Source organism: Gymnoscopelus braueri (assembly GCF_963280865.1).
Source record: "Gymnoscopelus braueri genome assembly, chromosome: 1".
Classification (NCBI taxonomy): Eukaryota; Metazoa; Chordata; class Actinopteri; order Myctophiformes; family Myctophidae; genus Gymnoscopelus; species Gymnoscopelus braueri.
In genome coordinates this window covers 50,162,531-50,180,659 of record NC_137603.1, presented here as the reverse complement: position 1 = coordinate 50,180,659, position 18,129 = coordinate 50,162,531, and the positions used below count along the sequence as shown (strand labels likewise).

At 45.9% G+C, this 18,129-nt stretch overlaps 2 protein-coding genes across 4 annotated transcripts in view; both read right to left on the bottom strand.

Moving 5' to 3' along the window:
* Nucleotides 1-3,003: 3,003 nt before the first annotated feature.
* Nucleotides 3,004-4,728, bottom strand: LOC308085017 (60 kDa heat shock protein, mitochondrial; the record flags this gene model as incomplete). The annotated part of the gene is made up of 1 exon (XM_080428034.1): nt 3,004-4,728. The coding sequence occupies one exon, from the start codon at nt 4,726-4,728 to the stop codon at nt 3,004-3,006; it is 1,725 nt and encodes a 574-aa protein (XP_080284160.1).
* Nucleotides 4,729-7,527: 2,799 nt separating this feature from the next.
* The window catches only part of vps13c (vacuolar protein sorting 13 homolog C), a 101,392-nt gene continuing 90,790 nt past the window's right edge, over nt 7,528-18,129 (bottom strand). For 2 of the 3 annotated variants that reach the window (XM_080434799.1, XM_080434801.1), the window contains 5 exons: nt 17,447-17,561; nt 15,893-15,984; nt 14,784-14,907; nt 14,387-14,470; nt 7,528-8,618 (listed from right to left, as the gene is read on the bottom strand). In XM_080434799.1, coding sequence (XP_080290925.1) covers nt 8,517-8,618; nt 14,387-14,470; nt 14,784-14,907; nt 15,893-15,984; nt 17,447-17,561 — 517 coding nt within the window. In that variant the 3' untranslated portion in view covers nt 7,528-8,516. The remainder of the gene's footprint in view (nt 8,619-14,386; nt 14,471-14,783; nt 14,908-15,892; nt 15,985-17,446; nt 17,562-18,129) is intronic. The other variant, XM_080434800.1, reaches the window with a different exon arrangement.

Here is an 18,129-nt window from a genome sequence, read left to right as displayed (position 1 = left end):
TCTGCTTGATAAAGTTCACAGGATCGCAGCTTCACATGAGGTCATGAGAGCATCCACACCCAACGGGCACGTGACCCGGGCTTCGGCCGAACTGAATTGCACAGAATCCTCATTGACCCGAAATGAAGGGTAATGTATTCTGGTCAATTATCGCTCTGTAAAACTGGTACACTGGTCAGTTTTCTTTCCTGAGACTCCGGTCCTCGGTGTGATGTCACACGGCTCACACCGCTGCCAGGTCACTGTGAGGTCATTTGGACCCAGACAAGATTTTGAAAGTAAGGTTGTAAGATGGGACGAAACAACTCTGATATTTTTGATAATTATAATTAAGTTATTGCAAGATGCAGGGTACCCATTCTGTTTCTTTTCAATACATTTTGGGGACTTGGTGAGGTGTGTCCTTACTGTCATTAAATATAACAACCATTTTATTCTTTCAATAAAAACAGCACTGTCTCAGTGCAGAAGTGAACTTTTATATCTTATCTGAATAACTACACATTTATTTACTTAATATTATAATGTTTTCTCCTCTTTATACATTCCTTTACAAATCCCGAGAAATTCAGTCTACATATCTGGACATGTCTGCCTTTACATTATTACATTTTTATTTTCATTATTTTTATTTTTATTTTTGTCATATACCGTTCAAAAACCATATAACCAACACCACCTCTGCAGGTGTTACATGGATCTGTGATAGCACCGGTTACCACTATTTGCCCGAAAACTGGAATGAGTGCTGCTATCTTGGCATACCCCCCACCCACACGCCCCGCACTGGCTACGTGCCAGACAATTCTTATACAGGTCACACGTACAGACCCTAAAGGTTATATAATGTAATGGACACCTATAGAATGTCCATTCCAAGGAGGGAATATAAATACATACATATATAATAAATACTCTAAATGCCAATTTCTTTCGCCAATTCTTAATTCTTAAAAAATAATTATTTTCTCCTCCCTCAGACATTACCGCACTACTCTAGTCCTTCACCTTACCCTGCAAGCAAATCCACCCTCATCCTCCACTTACTGTTCGCCACACACCACCCACACACCACGCACACCCCACCCCTTGACACGACCCTTGCTGAAAACAAACACACCACTCTAGTAATGAATATGAGCATCCTTACAACCCTACTACTCGCATATCTGGCCTGGCACACATACCTACTGATCCAAAAGCTAACCCTTATCACCAACTGCCGCCAAGACCCCCACAAGAGATGAAACAATACTCCCAGTGTAGCATCTCGAGGCAGGGTTAGGAGAAAGGAGGGACGGCTCTGAACTGGGCACCATGGGAAAGGGCCTCTGTGGCAATCAGGTACGGATCTATCCCACCAGAGAGATACCTCCTCCCTATCCAAACCCCTGACCAAAGAGGCTCCCACATGCCTGCCCTGGAACTCCATGATGCATCTTTAGACTAGGCACACTCCTTTAGACTGTACGAGTCCCCTCCTCTGGAACCGCCCCAGGGAGGCCTCAGGTTTTAGTATAATGCATCTTTCTATTAGGCCCTAGGCCAAGGAGGGTGCATATGTTTAGTATGATACATTTTTCTGTTAGGCCTCATGCCAGGAAAAGTGCATAAAAAATCTCTATTCTTTTTTTTTTAAGTCTTAAAGGTACTCGCCTACTGTGAACTTACACCTCTTCGAACAAATTGTATTTTATTTTTATTTATTTTGTCGCTTCGCACCCATCCCAATTGTTTGAAATCATTGAATGTGTTAATGATTTAGGAGGGGTTGATGGGAAAATATGGCACATATTTTATCAGCATCCATTTTAAAGACTGAACATCACTTTACATTTTCTGGGCCTCTACATTTTTAAGTGTCACGACAAGTGGAAATTTCCACTTCACCTTATGAACATAACATTGACTAAAACTACCTAGAATTGGTTAAAAACAGGATACGAGGCGTAGGCTGAAAAGTAAATGTCAAACTGTCTGAACTTTAACTGAACTTTCCCACCTGTCCACATCCTGTCTGCACCGTATGCATAGTGGTGGTTTTTGCTAGAAAGTGACATGCACCTCTTAACCCTTGTTGTCTTGGCTCCACGTGTGCCCTAACAGACTTGAGAACACCACGGCAACCACTTAGCACACCTTATGACACTGACGTGCATTTCTAAACTATCCAATCCAAACTCCCTTTTGGGGATGGCCCCTCACTGGTTTCCTGTAGTATATAGTAGCATTACACATCCTGTTACATTAGAATTCTCCGCGATCTTACAGACTTTGGTTTGACTGACTCTGTTGTTCGTGCATGCGAGGCGCCTCCCGATCCTTTCCCTGTGTGGACTAATCGCTCTAGAGCCTTTACGAAGCAAAACTCACTGATACGTTAAGTATTTGATTTCTATCTGTCTTGCATTATTGGTTCACATATCACACAGTGTTGTTCCTGTGTATTGCTGTAATGAAGATAATAAATATGCTGAGTTTGAGCTGATTTGATCCCTGTTTAATGTCGTGCATGTACCCTCTGGACAATAGGATAATTGAACAAAGGGCACACTCCCCTCTTGGAGTGTGGCCCCTGACGCATCAATAGCATGTTATTTAGACAGATGCCAGGTTCATTTGTTGATCTGGCATCCTATAGTTTGTATAGATTCAAGGTACAGATTATTTATTTTTTGATATATTATATTATTTAGACTGATGCTAGGTTCTTGGTTTACCTATGATCCTAGATTACTGAAACACTTCACTGTCAAGTGACATTGTTGTAGATCTACAGTTGAAGATAACTGAAGACATTCTTTGTCACAAGTTTGATAAGCCGAATTAATAAACTGTTGTACTTGATTTAATTTAAGCATGTAACTGATCTAAGCAATGTTCTTTGATAGCGCAGGTTTTGGTGGGGAGGTGGGCAGACTCTCAGAGTGCCGAACTTGTCCCTCGGCCACCCCCAGCACCACTCTGCCTAATTAGTCAGTACAGTGCTTCAGGAGGCTCGGCTTAGAAACCCATGCCGCCCATTCCACCCATGCCCCCCATGTTGCCCATGCCACCTCCTGGCATGTCTTTCTCATTGGGGATCTCTGTGATCACGGCTTCGGCTGTGGACAGCAGGGAGGCGACTCCTGCCGCATCCATCAGTGCAGTCCTCACCACCTTGGTGGGATCAATGATGCCCTTTTCAACCATGTTGACGTACTCTCCCAGCATCGCATCATAGCCAATCTCAGCATCTCCCTGCAGAATCCTCTCCACCACCAGTGAACCCTCCACACCTGCGTTCTCCGCAATGGTCATGGCAGGGACAGGCAGTACCCGCCTGATGATTTCCACACCAATCCTCTGGTCAGAATTGGCTGGTACGATGCTGTCAAGGGCAGGGATGCAGCGGAGCAGCGCACAGCCGCCGCCAGGCACTATGCCCTCCTCTACCGCTGCCTGTGTGGCATTCAGAGCGTCTGTCACGCGATCTTTCTTCTCATTCACCTCCACGTCACTTGTACCTCCAATCTTGAGCACGGCCACGCCGTCTGACAGCTTGGCCAGTCTCTCATTGAGCTTCTCCTTCTCGTACTCGCTGGTGGTGCTTTCCAGCTGCTCGGCGATCTCTGCTGCCCGCTTCTCGATGTCTGCGTAGTTGCCTCCTCCCTTCAGCAGCATGGTGTCATCTTTGGTTACTTGCACCTCGCCTACCTTGCCAAAGTCATGAGGCTGGATGTCCTCTATAGCAAGGCCCAGTGTCTCGTCACCAAACACAGTGCCCCCAGTGGCGATGGCCATGTCCTTCAGCTGGTTCTTCCTGTTGTCTCCAAAGCCTGGGGCCTTAACTGCCACCACCTGGAGCCCAATCTTCAGTCTGTTGAGAACCAGGGTGCTGAGGGCTTCTCCATCCACATCCTCGGCCACTATGACCAGGGGTTTGCGCTGCTGGTTGGCAATCTCCAAGGCAGGTAGAATGCTCTGAATGCTGGAGATCTTCTTCTCGCTCAGCAGCAGGTATGCATCCTGGAACTCACACTTCTGACCTTTGGCTGTGTTGATGAAGTAGGGGGAGATGTAGCCACGGTCAAACTTAAGACCTTCGATGATCTCCAGCTCATCTTGAAGAGTCTTACCGTCCTTGACAGTGATCACTCCTTTGCGGCCCACTTTTTCCATGGCACGGGAGATAATGTTGCCGATCTCTACATCGCCGTTGGCTGAGATTGTGGCAACTTGTGCAATCTCCTCAGGGGTCGTGACTGGCTTAGACAGCCTCTTCAGCTCGCTGATCACAGTGTCCACGGCCATCATGACACCACGGCGGATCTCCACTGGGTTGGCTCCTTTGCTGATGCTGTCAAAGCCCTCCTTGGCAATGGCACGTGCCAGGACTGTGGCGGCGGTGGTGCCATCACCAGCCTCCTCATTGGTGTTGTTGGCCACGTCCTGCACCAGCTTGGCACCGATGTTCATGTACTTGTCCTTCAAGTCGATGGCCTTGGCCACTGTCACACCATCCTTGGTCACCTTGGGGCTACCCCAGGTCTGCTCGATGATGACTGTGCGACCCTTGGGCCCCATGGTGACAGCAACAGCGTCGGCCAGCAGATCCACTCCCTGCAGCATGAGGGCACGGGCATCGGCTCCAAACTTGACTTCCTTGGCGTAGCCTCGTGTGAGGTGGGGGGCCAGAGCTCTGCCCACTGGCCTGACTTGACCCATAATTGTTGGTAAACGAAACATTTTGTGTGAACCAGGGGTGTCCCTTTACGTGTCGAGGAATTACTGTAATGTCTGCAATGTCGATCAGTGGAGAGTTGTATAGACCGATCTAACTGTCTAGCATTGCTTTTTTATTTGCTCATGTCATCACGATTAGGTCACGATGAGTCATCCATCCCCAAAGTTACAGGTCGGTCGTGCCCTAATGTGGAGTCCATGATGTCAGACTTAGTCTCAGAGTACTTTGACTAGCAACATCCATACCCAAATATGGAGTCTTGCCCAAGTATGGAGATGCCCAAAAATGGAGTTCCCTGGTAATGTCATCATTGTACCATCGCTATGATGTCAGCTATGCCCAAATATGGAGTTCCATATCAGTCTTGCCCAAGTATGGAGGTGCCCAATTACGGAGTTCAATGGGTACAGGCACAGTTACGTTACGCCACATCACGCCACATAATCATCTCCTCTGTGCAAATCAACTTTAATCTACCACTACATGAGGCAAATACATGTGAACTGGGCACTAAAACAAAGTTGGCTTTAGAGAAAACTGGTCACTAAAAGGAAAGTGGGCACAGTAAATGGGCAGTTTTGGGCACGGAAAGTCTGAAGCATTAATCTTAATTATTGCTTTAACTTTTTACGTTTTCATATATTTTTTCGTAAATGAATGCCCTACTTCGTCATACAGTGTCACACAAAAGTAGCAAATTGAAATCCTGAAAAGTAACAGTTTTGGACATTGGAGGTTATCACCGGACAGGAACGATACATGTATCTCTTCACTCACTCACACATTTGATTACTTGACCTGTTCCTGTTTCCATCCTGTTTTGGTTTCCTTCCTCTTCTTTCTATCTCTATTCTTCCTGCCACATCCTGTATACCAGGCTATATCCTGTACATAAGAAGGAAAGAATATCATTCACTTCGGATGCAAAATATCGACGAATCAGCAAATCCCCATATGGAGTACCCTGATGTCATCAATATGACATCACATTACTGACGTCATAGACTGGCCTGGACTCCATATATGGTCATGGTGTCTTCATCATGATGACAGGAGTAAACACTGCCTCCAAGTGTATAAATGGCCGTGTCACCCCTGCTTATTGCAGTCACATATGCAGTCAGAAGCTTTGTTTTAATGATGTTTACACAGAAAGTGGTTGCTGTTGGGGCCGCGGCACTGGCAGCAGGAGCACTCGGGTTTGGTTACTCTTACATGCAGAAAAGAAGAAAAAGACAGGAGGTCCTAAAGGCCTGGGAGGAACTGAACCAGCCCATGAAGGAGGAAGAGAGGAGTTGGGAGGAGGAGGAGGAGGAAGAGGAGGAGGAGGAGGAGAGGAAGGAAGGGATGGGGATGTTTACACAGAAAGTGGTTGCTGTTGGGGTCGCGTTGGCAGCAGGAGCATTCGGGTGTTACTCTTACATGTAGTAAAGAAGAAAAGGACAGGAGGGAGGAACAGAACCAGCCCAAGAAGGAGGAAGAGAGGAATTGGGAGGAGGAGGAGGAGGAGGCGTGTTTCATGTTTTTATTTTAATTTTATTTTGAACATTATTTCCCCTGTAACTTTCCACCCGGACATCACTTCCTGGACCATGTTTGATTCTTCCTAGACATGTTTCATGTAGTTCCAGTCAGAGTGGCCCCTCCAGTTGATGTCAATAATCTTGTTAAAGCCCGTGCCCATGCCCATGCCCATATCAATTCCTGTGCGCCAAGAGAATTCTTAACCTGTACTGAAAAGTTCAGCTATAGGTGAGGTACTGTACTTCTCAACCCATTTCTAACCTTATTTGTATACATCTTATTTTTCTTACTCTTTATTTTATTTTATTATCTTGTATATAGTGTTGCTGTTGTGACCATGTCACACCAACATTTTGCTGCTCATACTCGTGAGTGAAAAATAAACCCCTCTTCATTCTTGATTCTTGGATATGACGTGGACTCAACCAGCCACTTACACCCTACAGTATATACTTCATTGACCGGGGTCCCCCAGGGGTCTATCCTTGGCCTCCTCCTTTTTTCTCACTATACGCCAAATCTCTTAGCCAAACATAGCCGATCTACAAGCTCACAATGCGTAGAAGATCTATTTTAAAATGCACACTTATTACTATGACATGCCCAGAACAGGGACATTAGGGTTCAAGTGGTTAGTTATTTTACTGATTGTGAGAACAGAAGGACATTTTCGTATCTATTGGTGGCACAGAATTATCTTTTCAACAGCCATTGGTATGGATCTGATCTTCACAAAGGAAGGGGCTAAAACATTTGCCGGTGGAGATAAGCAGGCAGACAGGGCAGAAAGGGTCATCACAATGACCACATACAATAGGACAAGAGTTGAACGCCTACTGTAGATTAAATTCATGTTCCAGCCCCCAAAAAGCTACTGTACCCCTATTTATCACACTCGCACCAATGTTCAGTGATTTAGTTTCAGCATTTTAAAGTATGCTACAATAGAAATATAGCGTTCATGATTACAGTATAATAATGTATTCTAATCTTAGTATTCGATAAGAAGTCTTACAGTATTTAAACCACTTATACCAAACAAACGTATTAAGGATGTTTCTGAACTCTATAAATTATTCACGTGGAACAAAACAACGTAACATTTGGCTATGTTTAGTTTGATTTTGATTCAAAAGTAAAATTTCAATATGCAAAGGGATCTGTCATTATGAAATACACATATTCAACAGGTCATTGGCCTGACTCAAGCCTGGCTATAATAGTCTTAGAGTATATGAACCAGGTGAGAAAAAATGACAATTCAAAAGAATAGCGTATTGAAATTATAGTTTTATAGAAAATACTTCATGTTACATAAGAAAGGTAATTCATTTGACAAACATGTAGCTGTACCTCTAAACTCAAAGACAGCAATGCTCCGACTCAAAGCATCATATTGAGAAATGTCAGAATCATAGACAAAGATATGCTGACAGGCCCTAATTTCCTGTCAGAATCACAAAGATATTTTATCTAAACATAAATATATATATCTGATGAAAATCAATTTAATACAAAAATAACTTCAAATGCATTACATATGAACATGAATAGACATCAATGGGAATAAACAGCAGATGGCAGCTTTCTGTTGATGTAAGCAGCAGTTGAAGTCATTTTGTAAATCTTTCTGGATGATTTTGTTCATATATTTCTATTGCATCAGCATATATATATATTTAGTCAAGTCAGCTGTATTGTGTCTTATGTTCAAACATTGTGTCTTACTTAGACAAGAAGTATGTAGGGCTAGTGCAATACTGTTTCCAGAGTGGGAAGTCCATCAGCAACCCTGAACTGCCTGTCATGGCAGCAAGAGGGCAGCCACGCATATAGCAGTGGTTCTCAACCTTTTCTGGATCAGGCACCACTTGAGAATCTCGAAAGCGTTGGCGGCCCACCCATCTGACCACTTAACACGGCAGCCGTTGAGTGGTCAAATGGGTGGGCCGCGTGCATCTATCGTTGATGTTCAATTTGATGATCAATCAATCGATTGTGTGCCAGCTTGGATCAATGGATCAACTAATAGAATACTTTAAAGTTCCCATTTATCTGTATCAAAATGAAAACTCGCTTTTCAGAGGTTTTTAAGAAAGAAATTCCATGCAATTTTTTTTTAAACATACGAATATTTCTTTTTCAATATTAATTTCATGTTATCATTAAAATCAGTGTTTTGCCAATTGGGCCCACTTGCAATATCCTCACGGCCCACCAGTGGGCCCCCGGCCCACAGGTTGAGAACCACTGATGATGTGCAGTATCATGGCTTGTTGGCCGGTTTGAGGAAGCGCTGAGATTTCTGTCTGACCATCCTGTGTTGCTGCTGGGCCGAACGTGCCCGCTCTATGGCCGCCTGGAGGTTCTGGAGAGGAAATCAAAAGCGAGTCAGCAGAGCGAGTCAGCAGAGCACACACGCACGCATACAGTATACAGTATTAATTATGGCTATGGCAACAGGCGAGGTATTAAGTGTTAAAGTGTATATTGACATGTTATGTGGTATAGAAACAGCACTCAGGTTTGCATGCAATGACACGCATGCACACGTATGCATCATATACATTACATCCACAATATCATGTACAGAGGCACTCTACAGGTATCTGAGTATTGGTCCAGTATTTGGACTGTATACTTGTACACATCGTCTCTGTCGGGTGGAAACCTCATATCTCCAAAAGCGGTTACTTTTAAGGATTCAAATTCAAAAGTAGCAAAAGTAGCAGCTCATAACGCATCGCTTCCGGCCGCGCACACTTGCAGATCTGCTGCTTTTGATGCGTTTGTACAACGCTGTAGTGTGATCAAGTAGGGCGTTCATTTGAGAAAAAACACAGCAAGTTTGAATATGGAGGTTTTATTACATTGCTCTCTCACTGTTCACATATGGGAATCAGCGCCCTCTGGCGATGATACAGAAGCTTCACATTCACTCCCTCGGGCCAATTCCTATTGGTCCAGTGGGCCGTCAATCGCTTTCCGGAAATCCCTACCCCCGAGGACATAATAGGACCCGGAAAGCGGATGTCGTTCTCTTTTGCTTCTTCTGCCTCGATGAACACAGAGCTACACAAAATCTACATTCTACAAGTTCGAGCTTCTGCGGGAATTCGACGGTCTCGAAAGCGACGAGTCAGTTTCTCAGTCCACCGAGAGTCCCCGGAGCTCGTTACTCTCCCTCATTTTCCACACTGTCCTCTTCCCGGCGTGGAAGACGCAGTTTTTGTTCCAGACGGGGCCTAGCCTAGCTTTAGCAGTACATGTCCATATTAACATTAGACCATAGGAATAACATATTGGTTAAACTTAGTGGTGTTCACCTTTTTGAAAGGGTTACTACCGGTACTTTTGTTTCCGTTTATGGTTGTTGTATGTTAAATTTATTTATTTACTCTATTCCGTCTAGGAAGTAAAATCCACAGAATACAAGAAGAAAGGGGGGGGGCTACGTCCTATCATGGATCTAAGGGCGCTCAACAGGTATCTGAAAACCTTCCAGTTTGAATGTTGACGGTGACGGCATTACTGTGCTCGGTCCGTCAGGGCGACTGGTGGAGCTCACTAGATCTCAAGGACGCCCTTCTCCACATCCCCATCTACCCGCTGCACAGGAAATTCCTGCGCTTCGAGTTCGAGGGTCGGGTGTACGGGTACCTGGTCCTCTCGTTCGAAATGTCTTGAGTCCCAGGATGTTCATTGAAATGCACTCAAGCGATAGCTCCTCTGAGGGGAGTCCGCATTGCGACCTACATAGAACAATTGGTTGCTGAGTGCGGACTCGCGTTAGGAGGCATGTCATCACCCCAGACTGGTGGTGTCGCACCTGACCTCCCTGGGATTCACGCTACACTTCGAAGTGCTCACCCCGTCCCATCACGCTACCTTATACAGTAGGTATCGCGCTGGACGCGGTCTCTCTCAGAGCTCGTCCGTCCGATAGATTCCTCCCCGAGATGTCCGGCCGTGTCTCGACTGGGACGCAAGGTCCAGTACAAGGTCTGCATGAGGGCGGCGGGGGTCAGGGCTTCGGCCATTTCCCTTTCCCTTTCCATGCTACACGTGAGACCTTTTCAGAGATGGATGGGCTCCCTCAGGATCCCGGCCACTCAGGGTTTTTTCGCCGTGAGACGAAGTGTCCGCGGCATGCATGCAGTCCCTCCAACAATGGAAAGTAGCTTTTTTCCTGTCGGAGGGCGTCCCGGTAGGGAGGATCATCTCAAGAAAGATGATCACCACCAATGCCAGCCTCACAGAGTGGGGCGCCACCTTCGAGGGCCGGATGGCCAGGGGTCTGGGGGACCGCAGCACGAGGACAGCATACATCAACTGCTTGGAGTTGATGGCAGTCTTTTGGCGGTGAAACACTTCGAGCCCCACATCAGTGGATGTCACGCTCCGGTCAGGATAGACAATACCACGACCATGGCCTGAATCAACAAGCAAGGAGGTCCGAGATCTCCTACTTTTTACGTGCCCTCCGCTGGAACTGATCCACCCCACTCCGGAACGGATCAGACTCCAAGGCCTGATGGTATTGCTGGTGGCTCCGGCATGGGGCTCTTGGAGGTCGGAGATAGCTCCCCTCCTCTACGAGCAGTCTTGGCCCCTCCCGCTATGCAGGGACCCGCTACAGCAGACGGGGGGCAAAACCTTTCATCCCAGACCCGCAGACTTAGAACTGTGGGTCTGGCCCGTGAGAGGGAAAACTTGACTGCGACTGGACTTCCACCTAGAGCAGTGGCTACCAGTGAGGTATCGTTCAGGTTTGAGTCGTTCAAGAATAACTAGTTCTTTGCCGTTGAACGTGAACGAGCTCGTTCATTTTCTGAGACGGTTACGTTCACACTTCGTGCATGCCCCCATCCCCTCCCCCCGTACACAGGACGGGAGGTTGGGCTGTACGTGCGACGTAGAAAACAAAAACGCTCCCGCGATGGTGTTTTTTACATTAGAGAGTGGGGCTGCTGAACGAGAACGAGTCAACTGAGCGGATCATTGGGGTGAGTGTGAACAAAATCGTTTGTTCACTGAAATTACCGTTTTTTCCCACTACTAGCGGATACTATTTTAGGTCTCTCTACGGGACAAAGTAGGGCGTGTGCGAGGAATGGTATCTGGGACGGTGCTGTAGTCCCGCTCCAGGCTTCGGTCACAGACATCCTGATCTTCCTACAGGATAGGTTGGATCTGGAAAACGTTTTCTCCACGATCGAAGTGTACCTGGCGGCCATCTCAGCAAGCCACGTTGGCTTCGAGGGGAAAACCGCGACAAATCAGCCCCTTGTGAGTCAGTTCATGAAGTGCGCTGCGTGCACGTCCTGTCTCAAGGTCCCTGTTCCCCGCGTGGGACTTGGTCCTGGTGCTCGACTCACTCTCTTGTCCTCCTTTTGAGCCATTGGAGACGGTGGAACCAAAGTTCCTCACGTTCAAGACGGTGCTCCTGGTTGCGCTGACGACAGCGGAACGGTGTGAGCGGTATACGTGCCCTCTCGGTGAGTCCAGAGTGCATGAGGTTCGCTGGAGGTGACAGTAGGGTTGTCTTCAAACCCAACCCGGCGTTTGTCCCCAAGACCACCTAGCGATGGTTAAGCCTATTGAGCTGGTGGATTTTCACCCGCCTCCGTTTGCTCGGAGGAGGATCGGAGGCTGCACTGTCTCTGTCCAGTGAAAACCCTGCGGGTGTATGTCCGGAGGACTGCGGCCCAGAACAGCCCAGCTAGTTGTTTGTTCTTTGGGGCCCGGGTCACGGGGAAGGCGGTGTTAAAGTCAACGCTTTCCCGGTGGATGGTGGATGCTATTCGCCTGGCGTACACTAGTAGCGGAGCCCCAGTGCCTGGAGGCCTGAGAGCGCACTCTACTAGGGGTGTTTTGACGTCCTGGGCCCTCTGCAGAGGTGTGGTTTTCAGGACGCCTGCACGGCAGCAAGTTAGTCGTCTCCCTCGACTTGCGCTGCTCTCTATAGCCTGGACGTGGTGCTGTCCTCCATGGCGCACGCAGTCCTGGGCGCGGCTTCCACCTGACGGTGGGTAGATGCATGGAACAGACGTAGGGTCTGTTCATGCCCTTGCGCCTACTAGGGGTGTGTTGACGTCCTGGGCCCTCTGCAGAGGTGTGTCTTCAGGACGTCTACACGGCGGTGAGTCGGTAGTCTCTTCGACTTTCGCTTTTTTTTCTAGCTTGGACGTGGCGGCCCCTTCCATGGCGCTCGCAGTCCTGGGCGTGGCTTCCACCGGAGGGTGGGTAGGTGTATGGAACGGATGTAGGATCTGTTCATGCCCTTGTGCCTTAGTATGTCATAGGCCGACGTCTGGGCCTTAGTTCAGTAAGGCGGACTTCGGTCTGTTAGGGCCCTCCACTATTCTAGGTCTCTCTACGGGACAAAGTAGGGCGTGTGCGAGGAATGGTATCTGGGACGGTCCCCGGCTGTAGTCCCGCTCCAGGCTTCGGTCACAGACATCCTGATCTTCCTACAGGATAGGTTGGAACTGGAAAACGTTTTCTCCACGATCGAAGTGTACCTGGCGGCCATCTCAGCAAGCCACGTTGGCTTCGAGGGGAAAACCGCGACAAATCAGCCCCTTGTGAGCCAGTTCATGAAGTGCGCTGCGTGCACGTCCTGTCTCAAGGTCCCTGTTCCCCGCGTGGGACTTGGTCCTGGTGCTCGACTCACTCTCTTGTCCTCCTTTTGAGCCATTGGAGACGGTGGAACCAAAGTTCCTCACGTTTAAGACGGTGCTCCTGGTTGCGCTGACGACAGCGGAACGGGTGAGCGGTATACGTGCCCTCTCGGTGAGTCCAGAGTGCATGAGGTTCGCTGGAGGTGACAGTAGGGTTGTCTTCAAACCCAACCTGGCGTTTGTCCCCAAGACCACCTAGCGATGGTTAAGCCTACTGAGCTGGTGGCTTTTCACCCGCCTCCGTTTGCTCGGAGGAGGATCGGAGGCTGCACTGTCTCTGTCCAGTGAAAACCCAACAGCCCAGCTAGTTGTTTGTTCTTTGGGGCCCGGGTCACGGGGAAGGCGGTGTTAAAGTCAACGCTTTCCCGGTGGATGGTGGATGCTATTCGCCTGGCGTACACTAGTAGCGGAGCCCCAGTGCCTGGAGGCCTGAGAGCACACTCTACTAGGGGTGTTTTGACGTCCTGGGCCCTCTGCAGAGGTGTGGTTTTCAGGACGCCTGCACGGCAGCAAGTTAGTCGTCTCCCTCGACTTGCGCTGCTCTCTATAGCCTGGACGTGGTGCTGTCCTCCATGGCGCACGCAGTCCTGGGCGCGGCTTCCACCTGACGGTGGGTAGATGCATGGAACAGACGTAGGGTCTGTTCATGCCCTTGCGCCTACTAGGGGTGTGTTGACGTCCTGGGCCCTCTGCAGAGGTGTGTCTTCAGGACGTCTACACGGCGGTGAGTCGGTAGTCTCTTCGACTTTCGCTTTTTTTTCTAGCTTGGACGTGGCGGCCCCTTCCATGGCGCTCGCAGTCCTGGGCGTGGCTTCCACCGGAGGGTGGGTAGGTGTATGGAACGGATGTAGGATCTGTTCATGCCCTTGTGCCTTAGTATGTCATAGGCCGACGTCTGGGCCTTAGTTCAGTAAGGCGGACTTCGGTCTGTTAGGGCCCTCCACTAAGATGGACAGGCTATGCCTGTCCTTTAGTTCTTAGAGCAGACTATGGTCTGTCAGGGCCCTACTATATTTCCTGATCTTTTCCTGGTTGTGGGTATCTCGATTTTGCGGATACATTCAGGGGGTTTATGTCTCCCATATGTGAACAGTAAGAGAGCAATGTAATAAAACTATAGGTTACTTATGTAACCCCGGTTTTATAAATTGCGAACGAACTGTTTACAATAACACCCTTCTTTTTGCTCGGCAGAAGGAAGCTGGTGTGAAAGAGAACGACATCCGCTTTCCGGGTCCTATTATGCCCTCGGGGGTAGGGATTTCAGGGAAGCGATTGACGGCCCACCGGACCAATAGGAATTGGCCCGAGGGAGTGAAGCTTCTGTATCATCGCCAGAGGGCGCTGATTCCCATATGTGAACAGTTCGTTCGCAATTTATAAAACCGGGGTTACGTAAGTAACCTATAGTTTCTACCCGACAGCAACGACATGTAACTGAACTGTACTGTACCTGGGCTATGGTTTGGTCCCTCAGGTTAATAGTTCTCACAGGTTCCTGGCCATCTCTCTTCTGGATCTTTAGTACATTCTGTTCCTAAACAACACAACACCCAGACCGTTAATTATGTACAGTATAAGACATAACGAACATAAGTACAGTAGGAATATAGGACTCGCATACTTGAACCCTATATTCTTCAGTCCCCCCGGGGTCTATACTTTGTCGCCTACTTTTTTCACCCTACACACCAAACCTCTTTGCTGAAAATAGCAGATCTACAAGCTCACAAGTGATCTAGATCTGCTAATTTCACCTATTATGGCATCTCCAGAATAGGAGACGCTAGTGGTTAATTAAATGCTCTAAACCCAACATTGCGAGTCCCATCTTCCTAGAGTTCTGTTACCTTGCAGTAAATCTTCAGCTCTGTTCCCACCACAGTCGGAGGCCTGTTGAAGTTCTCAAACAAAAACTCCCATTCTTTGTTGAAATGATTGACAAAGTCAATCTCCTTCACGCACATCACCCTCCTGTAGACGAAGAATTTACAATAAAACTAATATTAGTACTTATTATAGCACCAGCGGTAGCAAAACAACAGATACTACAAACAAGCAGAAAAATGCTCATGTTGCACCAATATGTGGTGATGTGTGTGGTTTCAACATTTAGGCTACACAAATACAAATTATAAACAAAATACAAAGATACAGTATAGATTTTAAATGTATAAATTATTCATATATGGAATAAGAAAAATAACAATTGGCATTTAGCTTTAACTAAAGTTAAATCTACATATACTGTACAATTAAGCAACTTTCAATAGCAAACGTAAATATTCAACAATATACTTAATAATAAACAACACCAATTAATTAAGAAATATCAAACTCAAGGCTGTGAGTGTGATTTGGTTGTATGGCTGTAGGGTATAGAGACTACAGGCAGAATGCCTAAATCATCACAACCGTGCTAATATTCAGTACAACGGCATGACCCAGAGTGTGAAATGACAATATAACAACGAACATACTGTATATCTTGAAAACTACTGGATGTGTACCTTCATCTTCAGTAGAGGATTGTCCCAACTGAATTTGGTGACCCCATTGGTTTTCCTTTTAGTGCCAACATTGGGCCATATGCCCCAAATATTCACTTGTACACAAGATATCTCAAAATCTAATAGCAAAAATTACATGCAGAGTTCATTCACGCTCCCTGAACCCATGAGTGACCCTATGACCTTGAACACACATTTGAACTCAAAGGACCACAATGTAACTAAGCTCTCGAGCGTGTTTTATCCTTTTGAGTTTTGACAGATGTAGAAATGTATGTTCATATACATTTTTTTTCAATAAAAACATCAACCCTGTGACCAGGTGTAGAAATTTCAACTTTTCTTATAAGATATCTCATAATCTAATAGGCAGGTTTACCCCATGGTCTTTCCTCGAGAGCCTCTTTAAGCGATAAAATACAGTATATGCCCCAGGTAGCATACAGTACCTGTTAGTGACAATGATGTTGGTCTTCTTGTGTCCAGGATATACACAGTGGTCCCTGAACACCTCCCCCTCCAGCTGCCTGATCGCTGACCTCTAAAACGAATACATTTAAGAATACAGATGCATGAGGTGATTTCCATGCAACACATATTTATGTACTGTATGTTGATTGAGGATTTTTTACAACTGACATGAGAAAGAAATTGGAATAAGAAAATGTTGAATAAGTCGTGTATTTTTTATTAAACAATGGTTGTCAACACACAATACAAACATCACGTGTTGAAGGACATTGAAATGCTATTAGGGCCATTAGATACATACATACTATACATTAATGATCTTTAAGGCAATCAATAGTTGAGATTAAATCCATCCCCCGGGGGATATTTGGTCTTCTGTTCGGTACATTATTTCACAAATACAATAGCATTTCCTGGGTAGAGATATATACTATATGTGCTTGAAAATATACATTTCAAAGTATTGTCAGTCATGCTGTGGTAAGTGACACTTTTGCATAATTGTTACATCAATTTGAAAAACCTGGTGCCATGAATGGAATATATACTTACAGGAACAGTGGCTACCGATATATACAGGTATGAAATTAACTGCTTAAAAGCTAATGCTACAAACCTTTTACAAAAATAGTGCTAACTTCTACAGGGGTACCACATACATTATTACAATGTCTGTCGATAGATTATAAACGGTTGTCATGCTAGTTTTCAATAAAAAGAAGAGAAGAAGCTTAATCTGGCAAAAAGTAATACAACTTATTAATTATTGTATAGGAAGAGATATTTGCTTTGCCATGCAAAACGAGGCATAAGGAAAAGAAACAGAATTTACAAGTACATTAAAAAGAAAAGTATGCCAGATTTTACACACAGGCATCTATATTTATAAAGATTAGATATCACTTTCATTCAGGAATTTGACAATCAATCAATCAATCAATCAATCAATGGATCAATGGATCAATCAATCTCGTCATCAGGCTGCATAAAAAGAGAAGGAAAGATAGAGAAGAAAACAGCAATTAGAAGCTGAAAACAAGGTGTCTGCACAAAGCCGAAACAGGTTTGCTGATCATTTAAGAAATAAACGGAATCCAGCCTTCAACTTCAAGATAAAGGAACATTGAATGTTGCAATAGATGCAAAAATAAATAAATCTGACCAAAAAATAAATAACAGAATGAAAGAAGAAAGGTTTGCTAACAACTTTAGACTTCATTAAACAACTTGAACCCTACAATCCCTATTCTGGGGGGAAAACTGTCTAGAAATAGCTAATCTACAAGCTCACAACGCGCAACGTGAGCCTATTTTCGGCGAAGAGATCTGGTGTAGAGGGAAAAAAAGAGCGTACCAAGCACAGAGCCAACCTCAGTCAACTAAGTGCGGGTATTAGTTTACTGAGTATACGCTTATACACAGTATAGTATGTATGGCAGATGTAACTGGGGTTTATACAGTATAAAATGGTTCTGCTGTATGTTGTGGTACCATAGGAGGAACTAAGTAGAAAAAAAGGGAGATTGTCCCACCTGAAAGAGGTCGTAACCTTGGGACTCTGTGTGGTTGTAAGGTCTGATGATGCCATCCTCTCTGATGAGTCGCACAGGTCTCAGTCTAGTCACCTCCTCCGTCGACTCAGCACACCTGACCACCACAACACATGAACACACACACACACACACACACACAAACACGCACACACACAGAAGAGCAGAGTTAGCTTACTGAAAACAGATACACGTCAATCAGTGACACAGGGAAAGCTGCTGAGTCTCAGCATAATCACTGATGTCTGACAAAAAACAACAGACATAACAAAATGTAAGATTTTCAGGAATAAAAAACATGATGCTCATTGAAGCCTGTGTATTTAATGATAATTTTTAATGAATCCACATTTACTGATGGCCATCTGCTGTTCTTAATTACATAATAGGTTTTTTAACAGTTTTCAAGGCCCCAGAGGCCATGAAACACAATGACAAACTATTTGCACTTGCATTTGTTTTTTCTTCCTGCAGCAGCAATGATAGGATATCCCTATGCTCCAAGACAGGCCATAGACCATAAGAATTCACATGTTGTGAATTCAAAGGGATCACGTATCAAGTACTTTTGGGAGCAACTTTAAAAAGCAACTGAACACACAAGCCACAATTTAGACCTGGACTCACAAGTTAAACAGCCACTACACAGACTTCTTATGCAAAAT